Source organism: Phyllobates terribilis, unplaced genomic scaffold (assembly GCF_046119375.1).
Source record: "Phyllobates terribilis strain yellow unplaced genomic scaffold, ASM4611937v1 Scaffold_9__5_contigs__length_417890890, whole genome shotgun sequence".
In the NCBI taxonomy this organism is placed as follows: Eukaryota; Metazoa; Chordata; class Amphibia; order Anura; family Dendrobatidae; genus Phyllobates; species Phyllobates terribilis.
Window position 1 is genome coordinate 141,129,929 of NW_027362769.1, and position 13,147 is coordinate 141,143,075.

The 13,147-nt window shown below is 40.9% G+C and overlaps 1 protein-coding gene across 1 annotated transcript in view; it reads left to right on the top strand.

The window, feature by feature from the left end:
• Positions 1-13,147, top strand: part of LY75 (lymphocyte antigen 75) — a 100,591-nt gene that overhangs the window by 64,540 nt on the left and 22,904 nt on the right. Inside the window, exons 21-26 of the mRNA XM_073647081.1 lie at positions 3,303-3,445; positions 4,686-4,791; positions 5,779-5,939; positions 6,039-6,168; positions 8,069-8,295; positions 8,398-8,560. Coding sequence (XP_073503182.1) covers positions 3,303-3,445; positions 4,686-4,791; positions 5,779-5,939; positions 6,039-6,168; positions 8,069-8,295; positions 8,398-8,560 — 930 coding nt within the window. The remainder of the gene's footprint in view (positions 1-3,302; positions 3,446-4,685; positions 4,792-5,778; positions 5,940-6,038; positions 6,169-8,068; positions 8,296-8,397; positions 8,561-13,147) is intronic.

The following is a 13,147-nucleotide window of genomic DNA, read 5'->3' on the forward strand; positions in this document are numbered from 1 at the left end:
TTTGGACACACCTTCTCATTTAAAGATTTTTCTGTATTTTCATGACTATGAAAATTGTACATTCATACTGAAGGCATCAAAACTATGAATTAACCCATGTGGAATTATATACTTAACAAAAAAGTGTGAAACAACTGAAAATATGTCTTATATTCTAGGTTCTTCAAAGTAGCCACCTTTTGCTTTGATGACTGCTTTGCACACTCTTGGCATTCTCTTGATGAGCTTCAAGAGGTAGTCACGGGAAATGGTTTTCACTTCACAGGTGTGCCCTGTCAGGTTTAATAAATGGGATTTCTTGCCTTATAAATGGGGTTGGGACCATCAGCTGTGTTGTGCAGAAGTCTGGTGGATACACAGCTGATAGTCCTCCTGAATAGACTGTTAGAATTTGTATTATGACAAGAAAAAAGCAGCTGAGTAAAGAAAAACGAGTGGCCATCATTACTTAAGAAATGAAGGTCAGTCAGTGCGAAAAATTGGGAAAACTTTGAAAGTGTCCCCAAGTGCAGTTGCAAAAACCATCAAGCGCCACAAAGAAACTGGCTCACATGAGGACCGCCCCAGGAAAGGAAGACCAAGAGTCACCTCTGCTTCTGAGGATAAGTTTATCCAAGTCAGCAGCCTCAGAAATCGCAGGTTAACATCAGCTCAGATTAGAGACCAGGTCAATGCCACACAGAGTTCTAGCAGCAGACACATCTCTACAACAACTGTTAAGAGGAAACTTTGTGCAGCTGGCCTTCATGGTAAAATAGCTGCTAGGAAACCACTGCTAAGGACAGGCAACAAGCAGAAGAGACTTGTTTGGGCTAAAGAACACAAGGAAAGGACATTAGACCAGTGGAAATCTGTGCTTTGGTCTGAGGAGTCCAAATTTGAGATCTTTTGCTCCAACCACCGTGTCTTTGTGCGACGCAGAAAAGGTGAACGGATGGACTCTACATGCCTGGTTCCCACCATGAAGCATGGAGGAGGAGGTGTAATGGTGTGGGGGGGCTTTGCTGGTGACATTGTTGGGGATTTATTCAAAATTGAAGGCATACTGAACCAGCATGGCTACCACAGCATCTTGCAGCGGCATGCTATTCCATCCAGTTTGCGTGTAGTTGGACCATCATTTATTTTTCAACAGAACAATGACCCCAAACACACCTCCAGGCTGTGTAAGGGCTATTTGACCAAGAAGGAGAGTGATGGGGTGCTACGCCAGATGACCTGACCTCCACAGTCACCAGACCTGAACCCAATCGAGATGGTTTGGGTGAGCTGGACCGCAGAGTGAAGACAAAAGGGCCAACAAGTGCTAAGCATCTCTGGGAACTCCTTCAAGATTGTTGGAAGACCATTTCCGGTGACTACCTCTTGAAGCTCATCAAGAGAATGCCAAGAGTGTGCAAAGCAGTCATCAAAGCAAAAGGTGGCTACTTTGAAGAACCTAGAATATAAGACATATTTTCAGTTGCTTCACTCTTTTTTGTTAAGTATATAATTCCACATGTGTTAATTCATAGTTTTGATGCCTTCAGTATGAATGTACAATTTTCATAGTTATGAAAATACAGAAAAATCTTTAAATGAGGTGTGTCCAAACTTTTGGTCTGTACTGTATGTATGTGTATATATATATATATATATATATATATATATATATATATATATATATATATATATATATATATATATATATATATATATATATATATATATATATATATAATATAAATATATAATATATATATCTCTCATAAGCAGGAAGCTTCATGCAGTGGACAAAGGAAAACGTCACCAGGAAATGAGATAGGGTATGACAAAGATCTAACTGCTGTCGATTACTTGCAGGAGGTGGAGAGCAGAGCTGTGTATCATAGAATAATGTGCTGGTACTTGAGATAGATGCAGAGCGGTTTATGTGACAAGTGCTGATCACACACTACAGCTCTTATCTCACAGCATAACAGTGCCGGCAGATGAAAGCTGTAGTGTGCGATCGGCGCTTATCAGGTACAGCACTCTATCGCAAGTTACACAGGCATTATTCCTCAATGCGTGGGATAGATGCTGAGCGGTATTTGTAATGACACACAGCTCTGCTCTCTTTCCTCTGCACAATAATCGCTGGCACTGAGCTCTGTATGACCTGGTTCAACCTGACCCTTACCATATCACACAGAGAGAGCCGAGGATGTTTTTTTTTCTCCTTCATAACTCCTCTAGCTTATGATTTAGCAGCATCTTACAAGGGAAAAAAGTAAACGCCCTTTGAGAAGAATCTCTGCATTCTCCCCCTCTATCCCTCTTTGGGAAAATTGGCATATAAACTTTGCAAGCTGATATCTTTGCAACAAAGTAGAAAAATAGGTTTTCTTCACATCTTCAGCCACTTCATCATGATGTAGCCAGGTTAGCATGTAAATTGTGGTGACTATAGGCGCTGTGTTGTAATACTGGTCATGACAGGTCCTCCCAACTAAGAGATGTTTTTTTGTAACCACTCATCTTTGGCTAAGATGTGAGGATCCTAAACAGAAAAGTCCCTCTACTAACTCAGAATTTTCATATTGGTTTTCTAACCAGACAATACGTTTAAAGAGAACCCATCACTAGATATTTGCCAAAGAAACCAGCGTCATGTTGTAGTGCTTTATAATAGCTTTCTATATTTCAAATCACCCATTTAACTTTGCTTGATAAAAAAAAAAGTTATAGTGCTGAGATGGGGGAAGCGTCGTCTGGGCGGTGCGCCGAGATGGGGGAAGCGTCGTCTGGGCGGTGCGCCGAGATGGGGGAAGCGTCGTCTGGGCGGTGCGCCGAAATGGGGGGGGGGGAGAGTCGTCTGGGCAGTGCGCCGAGATGGGGGGGGGGGGGAAGAGTCGTCTGGGCAGTGCGCCGAGATGGGGGAGAGTCAGTTTCCTGGCTGTTAGGACATCAATTCAGGCATGATTGATGTGCTGTTACATGTGTGAAGTCTCCGATAACTGTCCAGAGTAGAATGTCAATCGGGGCTCAGTATCAACTAAGACACCTTGACTACGCACTACATAAGCCTCGCCCACATGACTTTTTTTCTCTTTTTTTCTTTTGTGTAGCACATTGAAACAGACCATTTTAACAACAACATGTTTGGTCAGAAGGCATTAAAAGTATGGTGTTGGTTTCTTTTGCAAAAAATGTAGTATTAGGCTCCTACTAAGCCTGTTATAAAAGCACGATCCATGCTACAATTTTCTTTTCCCTTTTTTATATATATAATTTTAAGCTTTATGTCATCTTTTAACCTATTTAATGTTTGAATTCCACAGACCAGTTTAAGCCAATAAATTGCAATGTGAAGCTCCCATTTATATGTAAGAGCCAGAACATTTCTCTCCTGGAAATAATCTCGAACAAAGTTATCAACTCTTCTGGAAGCTGCCCGAAAAACTTTACATTGTTTGGAGACAAGGTACATGATATAATGAAGAAGGGTCATTAATATGTGTGATCCTGGCATGTTGCAGGCTAATAATGTTAAGATTTTAACCCCTTTTTTTTTCACTTTTGCTTTTTTTAAATGTGCTAATTTGTCCTGTGACCTAGATGTATGGTGTTTTTTAATGATCAAGTTGTAGTTTTGAATGTCAAAATTCAATCATACCATACAATGTATTGAAAAACTAAAATTCCAGATGAGGTGAATGGTGAAAGAGAAAGTTGCTTCTTTCATTTTTCATTTTTATGGCATTCATTGTGTGGTTCATTGTCCAGTTCGGTACAATTACAACAAAACTAAACTTGTATAGTGCTTTTTTTTAATGCATACATTTTAGATAAACCACTGTGAGATAAATAATGATATATGACTTATTGCATTTTTGTAACTGAGGTGCAGCTATCAAAAAGCAGCAATTTTGTAGATAATCTTATATTTTCATAGATCAGACTTTTATGGACATGACAGTACCAAAAGTTTTATTTTTTTTTTTCATTATTCATATATGATAGGATTTTTTTATTTTATTTTTTATTGCACTTTTTTTTTTTTTTTTTTTTCTTTTTACTCCACAAAGAGGAATTGAACCTGCAATTGTTTTGTCGCTTACATGGCAGCAAATAGGGGCCTCCAGCAGGACCCTAGCTTCAATGGCAACCCTTCAGCACCCAACGACCACAGGGGTCATGGGATGGGTGATTGAACGGACAAACCACATCTTAAATGCGTTTGTGATTTGACAGTGGCATTTAAAGGGGTTGTCAGCTATCCACAAAATTGGTGGCGGTCCGACTGCAGGGACCCAAACTGATCATCAAATGTGGAAAATCTATCCCTGTTACAAAATGGAGAAACAGTTTGGATGCTCGACCGCTATTCCATTTGTTGTTTACGGGCCCCGTTCTGCCGATTAGTGTGAGTCCCAGCGGTCAGACCCACACAGATCAATGAGTTATCACCTGTCTTGTGTTCACCGGACATCCCCTTTATGGAGTTAAACAGCAGTGATCTGAGTTGTTAGAGGCAGTTGCTGACTGTATAACACAGCTGACACCTGCCCTGTATGGAGCAGGCTCAGCACCTGGGCTTGCTCTATACACCCACACCAACTCCATGACATACTAGTACATCATGCAGCAGGAAGTTACCTTTTATGGGTAATCTGATTCTGACAATAGGACATTAACTCTGTATGTGATTGTTTCTTATTTAGTGCTTCATAAAAGTTCCTGAGAAAAACCTGACTTCCTTGGAAGCATCTAACTATTGCAATGTACACGGGGGCACTCTTCCTTCAATCCTGAACCAACATGAGCAAGGTAAAGAGGGAGTGCACTGTAAAGTGTTTTGCGTCCTTGTGACTATTGCAATGCCAATGCCGGCATCCCTGTGTGGTCCCTAACCCTCCTCCCAGCAGGGACGCCGACATACTCGCCAGCCCGGCCGCTTGGCGGTGTCTCCATTCTCTGCTGTGGTGTCCTGTTTCCCTGGGCCTGCGCAGTGGCATGCCTAGTGTGTGCGCATTCCTCAATTCTTAAAGGTGCAGCGCGCGCACTTTGGAAATACTCTCAGCCAATAGCTGGGAGGCATCAGGTATATAAGGCACGCTCCCCAGTATGGAGGTGCCTGAGCAACCCCTGTAGTTTCCCTACTTAGTGTTGTGCAACTAGTATGTTGCCAGGTCCCTATCCTTGAGTCCTGTGTTGTCAGAACTAGAACCTGTTCCCGTTGCCCTGTAATCTGAACCTGAAACCGCACCGGCAGAACCTGAACCTGAAGCCGCTGTGGTGGTACCAGATCCTGAGACCCCATCGGCGGTACATGAACCTGAAACCACACGGGCAGTACCTGAACTAGCCCCAGTGTCCGTCCTATCTGGTTACCCTGAATCCGTGTTGTCTGAACAGGTTTCGAATCCAGTCCTGCCAGTGATGTCCTGGGGTCAGCTGCTGCAGTAGCGGTGACTTCCCAGGAGTGGTACCTGGTGGCTACCTGCAGCACAAGCCTGACTCCACTATCAGGAGCTCCATTGAAAACCAGGTAGCCACTTAGTTACGCCCCGTAAGCCCGGCCCCCTGGCAGAGTGTGTCCACGATCCATGTGTGTGACAACTATCTGTCTAGACCTAAGAGCTCCATAGTAGAGTGATGGCACATTCTGTATTCTTACTGCCCAATAATCCAAAATCTCTCACCGGCACTTACCAAGCTCCATAAATGCAAGAGCAGCACCATGTGATGTCAGGATAATTTCTTTTTAAACATTTGTACAACTCAAGTTACTAATATGTTGCTTTTTTTTCTTAGATTTTATCACATATTTGAGTTCAAGCATGCAAAAAAAATTCTGGATCGGCCTGAGAATTGCCTTGCACACTTACAAGTACAACTGGCTGGACGGCACCGATGTCACCTACACCAACTTTCATCCGCTGTTACAGGGAAGACTTAAGCTGCTTCAGATTGATGTAAGGGCTGGGATTTAGAAGTTCATCGATTTGCAAAATTAGTTCATTGTTCTCATTCCTAAACTTATTGTTTGTTTTGTCTTTGTTTGTTTTCCCCAGGATAGTAACATGGAGAAAAATCAGCAATGTGTGTTTTTTCTCAATGATCCCAAATCAACATTTGTTGGGACGTGGGACTTCACAGCTTGTTCAGATCAGCAATATGTGTCCATCTGCCAAAGATATGCAAGTAGGAAAATGGGGGAAATAATCTTTAACTGAAATGAAAAGCATTTTAAGAGGGAAAAGATAAAATAAAAAAGTTTGCTTAAGTAGAAATACGGAATTATTGCATTTTGTGTGTGCAGTATTAGTATTAGATAGTATTAGATTTGTTTTTTTTAACAGCTTCCTCTAAAGTCAATTGTTGTCTTGTATAAATTATTATTTTTTTAATATTATATTACTTATATATTCTATTCTCTTTTTATTACCTTACATTTTATCCATTTATATTTTATAAGTAATTTAAACATAAAATACAATTATAGATATAAAGATGATATGAATATAGGGTACAAGTAATGAAATAAAAATATTAAGTATTTTTAAATTATCATTATTATTACTTAGAGACAATATAAATCTAAGAATTTATTTGAAATATATATTAGAAATGAAGTTATATTAAAAAGTACATTTTAAATATTTTTTGTCTACTTCATGTCTTATATTATTTTTAATTCACATAAAATATATTTAGATTATTTTATCCTTCTTTCATTACTTATACTTTAGATTTACTTCATTTATTGTATATATTTATATTTTTATGTTAATATTATATATTTAAACTACCGTATTTTCATATTAATTTCATTATATTTTGTAAGTATATACTATATTATAAAATATTTATATTTTGTGTAATATCTTTTTGTAACGTAATAAACACAATCTAAATATATTTTATATTTATTTTATCCTTATTTCTTTATAAAGTGTATATTAAAAAATAGATTGATTATGTATAAACTTTTAATTACATATTTCTTACATTTATAGTTATATTTTCTAATTATATTTTATATTCTGTTATATTTAAATATATATAATAGAATACAAAAATATCTTTATTAGATTTTATAAAGAATATACTATATTATAAAATAGATGTATATTATTTGTATAATCTTATTAGGTCTTAAATTTATAGTTGTTATATTTATATTTTGTAATTATATTAGATTTTATCTTATATTGTGTTATAACATCTTTATATTATATACACATATATTTATATTATTTTTGTACATTTAATTGAATACTTGTCAAAAGTGGAATAGTAGGTTTAATTGCAACCACTGAATGACATCCCAGAGTTTCTATTCTGACAGCAATGTTACCACCAACTCCCTATAAACAGAGTTTCTAAGATTTAGACTATACCGTACCCCTGAAATAGCAATTGACTGTACGCTTGTTTCGCCTACGCTATTTTTCCTGTCTACCCCATGTACTTGGCCAAGCTTTCTTATGTTTTCACTGAAGGTGAGAGGGTGGAGGGAAGACTTTGCCCCAACGGCAACTTTATTCAGACGCTCATCAAGTCCTGCCAAAACCACTGGGTTTGGCCAACTTTAAGGAAGTGTTCTTTGCTAGAAAATTTGTGGCATATTGAAAATTCTATAAATGTCCCTTAGATGCGGGTCCCACATACTGTATGCGGGTCCCACATACTGTATGCAAGAACATACAGTAGCTTCCCATATAAGCTCCATATACGCATCTACCCTGTAAGGGTTCTTTCCGTGAGCGCCCCCTATTAGATTAAAGTGGTTGACCCATCTGGGACATTTTATAGCATATTTTTAATTTTTATTAGGGAAAAAAATTGAGCATGTTTTAATACTCCCATAGAAGTAAATGTAGAGAGCTGTGCAGGAACGGCCACATCTCCATTGCTGGCCGCTTCTGCACAGCTCTCTACATTTATCTTCTATGGGAGCATTGAAAAATGCTCGATATTCTTTTTTTTTTTCCATAAAAATGAGAAATATGCTAATAATATGTAGCTTTAAATAGAAGTATAGGATGTTCTTTTTTTTTCAATTTACAAACTAATTTGTTTTTTTCTGAATCCTCTTCAGATAAGAGCAGCACACCTGCGCAGACTGTGATTCCAGAAGAAGTGGAGTATAGAGATCGAAAGTATAGATTTATTCAAAAAAATATGACTTGGTACGAAGCAGTGTCTGAATGCAAAAGCAAAAATATGGAGCTGGTCAGTATAACGGATCAGTACCAGCTTTCCTTTCTCACAGTCACTGTTAGTCAAGTGGGTCAGCCGATGTGGATAGGACTCTCTAGTCATGATGTAAGTTTTTCAGCTTTTTTTCTTATGTGACTTTTTTTAGTTTGCATTTCATGTGCATGTTCAGTAATCATTGCTAATTACTAATGTGTTCTAACGTTCCAGGATGGAATCCACTACCGATGGCTGGATGGCAGCCTGGTTACCCTGAATCGCTGGTCAGAAGAAACTCAAGAGGAGGATTGCACTCTTATTTCTTTAGATGGGACTTGGAAAACTGAGATCTGTGACATCCAGCTTCCTGGGGCAATTTGTCATGTTCCACCAGGTAAGTTTTTGCCTCATTTTCTTTTTTGTAGAGGGTAATGTCTGACTGGTTACTTTAGTGCATTCCACTTCATAGCATGCAGGTTCAACCGCTCATGGTTAATTTATCATTTTTGCAGCTTATCATTAAATTAACGTCAGAGAATGACCTTTTTACGTCTCCACATTGGGGGACCCATGAGAACATGAATGTTTGATGATGCCTCTTGGAGGCAGATACTAAGGATTACACTTAAAGAAAACAAACATGGCTCCTCCACTGCATGCTACACCGGTCTACTGGCACGAAGCTACTTAGCTGAATGATCTTTACACAAGTTGGTCAGACCAGTTTGTCGTTACTTGTCAATGACTCTTCTTCGTCCCAATACTCCCTCATAGAGGTTTCTCCGCCTTTAAGGCTACTATCGCTTGCTGGATATGTTCTGCCATTCTAGTAGCGTATTGAGTTAAGGACAGAGTGTCTCCACCGGGGGTTACGGTTCACTCCACCCAGTCAATGGGCCATTTGCCATATCCGGCTTCCATTCTGCTGCTCTGTAAGGCTACGGCATGGTCCTCCATTCACGCATTCTCAAAATTTTACACAGTTCATTTCTTCTCATTGGCTGACTCAAGTCTGGGTAGAAAGGTGGAGTTGACCCTGTAATAGCCTGAGGCATCTGACGGTCAGGATTCCTGTTACGGTATTGGTGTAGCACTGCTGGAAATCAGAGGCCGAAGGAGCACAAGCAGGAACAGCAAGCAGTAGTAGAAGTTCTTGGAGTTAGTAATGAGTTGTAGGAAACAATCCGTAGATGAATGAGAACAGTCTGTGTAAGAAAGTTCAGGAGCTGGAAACTGGAATTAGACCAACAGCTAGACACAATACTCAAGCAATGAGTGAGAGATCCATGTGGCTTAAAGTAAGCCCAAACAGGAAACAAGATGGAGTCCACAGGTTCAGAATCTGCCATCTTAGTAAAGGGCAATTGTGGAACACAACAGCAGCCTCCAGTGGTAAGGAGTGGGATTGCAGCACAATTATTAAGGTGAACAATAGCAGCCACTAGTGGTCAAACTGTAGAAGGATAACAGGAATCCTGACACTGACTTTGTATTCTTTTACCTTTTTGTTCTGGCGTTCTTCTATTTCCCATCCCTATGACTGTTTTGGGACGTCCAATGGTCACCTGTGTTCCCCAATGAGGTGCCCGAGAAAGGAGGATTTTTGGTACTCACTGTAAATTCTCTTTCTTGTAGCCTTCATAACTGCCCTTGTTTGGACATGTGTTTTGTGTTTCTTTACCTTATGTTGCTTCTCCTTCTGCTTGTTCACTAACTAACTGAGTAGCTTCATGCCAGTAGGCAGGTGTAGCCTGCCGAAGAGGAGACAACTTTTTTTCTTTAAGTGTAATTTTTCGTGTCATCAATACACACCCATGGTCTCCTGTGTCCCCCAATGAAGGCTTTGAGAAAGAGAGAGATTTTACAACAAGTACCAAAAATCCTTCTATTATCTAAATCGGGTTTTAGAGTTACCGTATTTTTCGGACTATAAGACGCACTTTTTTCCTCCAAAATTTTGGAGGAAAATGGGGGGTGCCTCTTATAGTCCGAATGTTGGGGGGGTGTATATTTATGTGTGGTGTGGGGGGAGCGGTATCAGTGGAGGAGCGGGGCACAGGAGGCAACAGCCGCCTACTGCAGCCTACACTGTCCCTGCTGCTAAAGAAAATGAATATTCACTGCTCCCCACGCCTATGGGGCGTGGGGAGCACTGAATATTCATGCTCCTTAATAGCGGTATACTGTGTAGCCGCACTGCAGCTCCTGCTGCTGCCGGCTATCTCCTGTGCCCGCTGTTAAAGGGCATGAATATTCAACCTCTCTCCACGCCCATGGGCGTGGGGAGGGGGTGAATATTCATGCCTTTTAATGAGCGGGCACAGGAGACAGCCGGCAGCAGCCGCAGCGCGACTACACTGTGTGCCGGCTATGAAGGAGAGTGAAGTCACTGCTCCCCGCGCACACAGTCCCGGCGTGGGGAGCAGTGACTTCCGGCAGCTGATCTCTCCTTGTGAGCCGCGCATGGCAGTGACGTCATGCGCGGCTCACATGGAGAGATCAGTGTAGGCTGACAGGACGCAGCGCTGGAGGAGAGAAGAAAGGCGAGTATGAGTGTTTATTTTTATTTAATGTGCAGCATGATGAGGATTAGGGGAGCCATGCATACCAGGACAGGGATTAGGGGTGCCATGCATAGCAGGACAGGGATTAGGGGTGCCATGCATAGCAGGACAGGGATTAGGGGTGCCATGCATAGCAGGACAGGGATTAGGGGTGCCATGCATAGCAGGACAGGGATTAGGGGTGCCATGCATACCAGGACAGGGATTAGGGGTGCCAGGCATACCAGGACAGGGATTAGGGGTGCCATGCATACCAGGACAGGGATGAGGGGTGCCAGGCATACCAGGACAGGGATGAGGGGTGCCAGGCATACCAGGACAGGGATGAGGGGTGCCAGGCATACCAGGACAGGGATGAGGGGTGCCAGGCATACCAGGACAGGGATGAGGGGTGCCAGGCATACCAGGATAAGGATGAGAGATGCCAGGCATACCAGGATGGGGATGGGGACCACATATAAAAGGAAGGGGGGCGGCATATATACCAGGATGGGGGATATTGTCAGAATTGGGGGACATTACTCCTATACCAGTGTCAGCAGAAGACTCAATCCCCCTTAAAAGTGCATCATGACCACATTTTTTGCTTATAGTCCGAAAAATACGGTACATATATTTTTAAACCTAAATTTGGCAATGTTTTCATTTAAAAAAAAAAAAAAAAATCACCAGTCACTGGGGATATTTTAGATTCATACTTCTTTCCTTTCATAAAGAGTTTTCAGAAAGGCTCCCTTATCGGAGGCAGGATTTTAATGACTGAAAAAACTTGAGGGAAAGCCCACCTGGATCCACGCCAGTCACTGCGAAAAGGTCACTCCACCGGCAGAATGACTGTTCTACTAATTGTCTCGCTGGGAGTAGCAGGGTTATTCCACCCAACTAAGACATTAAATAAACTTTTAAATATGGAATGGGACAATAAACTTATTGGACATCATTCTTCCCTTACTGAGGACATTGGAAGGAGAAAAGCCAAAGGACTATTGGATTTGCGCACACAGTCCATATTCTTCAAAGACTATGCCGTATTTAGCCTTACCTCTGGAACCGCGGGAGGTATTAACGCCACACTGTATACACAATGAGAACTGGACTCAATCTAGGTTTTTGGAAAAAGATGTACCTTGTGACGTGTCTGCCGATTGACTATAGCCGGATGGGTCACTAATCCCTGGTTCCGGTTAAAGGGGTATTCCCATCTCCGTAATCCTATCCCCATATTTACTAGGTATATTAGCTAATACCTCCAATTAGAAAGTTAGTATAGTTCTTCTGATTAGCTATGTCGCTTACCTTATGTGCAAGGCATTGCAGTAGCTTAGGTATCCATGGTTACGACCACTCATATAATGACAGGCAGCACTTAGTTGTCGTAACCATGGATACCTAAGCTACTGCAATGCCTTACATAGGGTAAGGAACATAGCGAATCTGAAGAACTATACTAAATTTCTAATTGGCGGTATTTGCTAATATTAGTATATCTACTACATATTCTTTAAATGTAATACGGCCTATGGGACAGACGTGGTGGTGGGAGTACGATCCAGACATAAACTGTGTAGCTGCCAAAATAAGGACTATGATCCCTCACCCTCATTCAGGCCTCATTCCCCATGATGGATTATGGTTCAGTCTTCAACACACTGGTGGTAGGTACCTGTGGAAAAGACAACAATTGCTTTCGTATATACACCCATTATCTATCCAGGTTAATGAGACCATGCACCAAAGGGTGTTGAAGACTGTAAAACATCATCTATCAGTAAAATAATGAGGAGTTAGGGATAAGTGTACTCTTTTAGTATGAACAGAAAACAAATGAATAATTCTTTATGCCCCCAATCCCTATAAAGCTATGGTGGGGCTTTTGAATTTACTCTCTTGTATACACATTCCAGCCCACTTTTGTATTCTCCTAGAAGGAGTATTCTTGGTTTGTGGACTTTGTGCCGTGCTTCCAAGTGGGTGAGCCCAGACATAAGACTTAATGCAATTGATGAGGAATGTGATGGTTGAGAAATCCGCTCTGCCAAAGGTCCAAAGTACGATCATAGACGAAGACGAAGTTTATTTCGTCAACGCGTTTCAAGGTTTTCAAACCTCTTCATCAGGACAAAACCACATAAGACTTGCCAGACTAACACCAGCCACTTTCATAGTTCCTCGTAGTAAAGTAGATGTAGCAGCAGTCCCAATTCACACCTTGTATAAACGGGCAGCAGACAACACATCTCGGCCAAATGTAGTAGAGATGGGGAAAGCAAATAAAGTATTCAGTGCTATTTTCATATACCCCTTCATAATACAAATTGTGGAACAAGCTAGTAGAGGCCACTGACTACCTGGATAATCATTTTTTTTAGGTTCTTGAGATCCTCAATACCACTAATGCAATACAGAGACAGTTAATC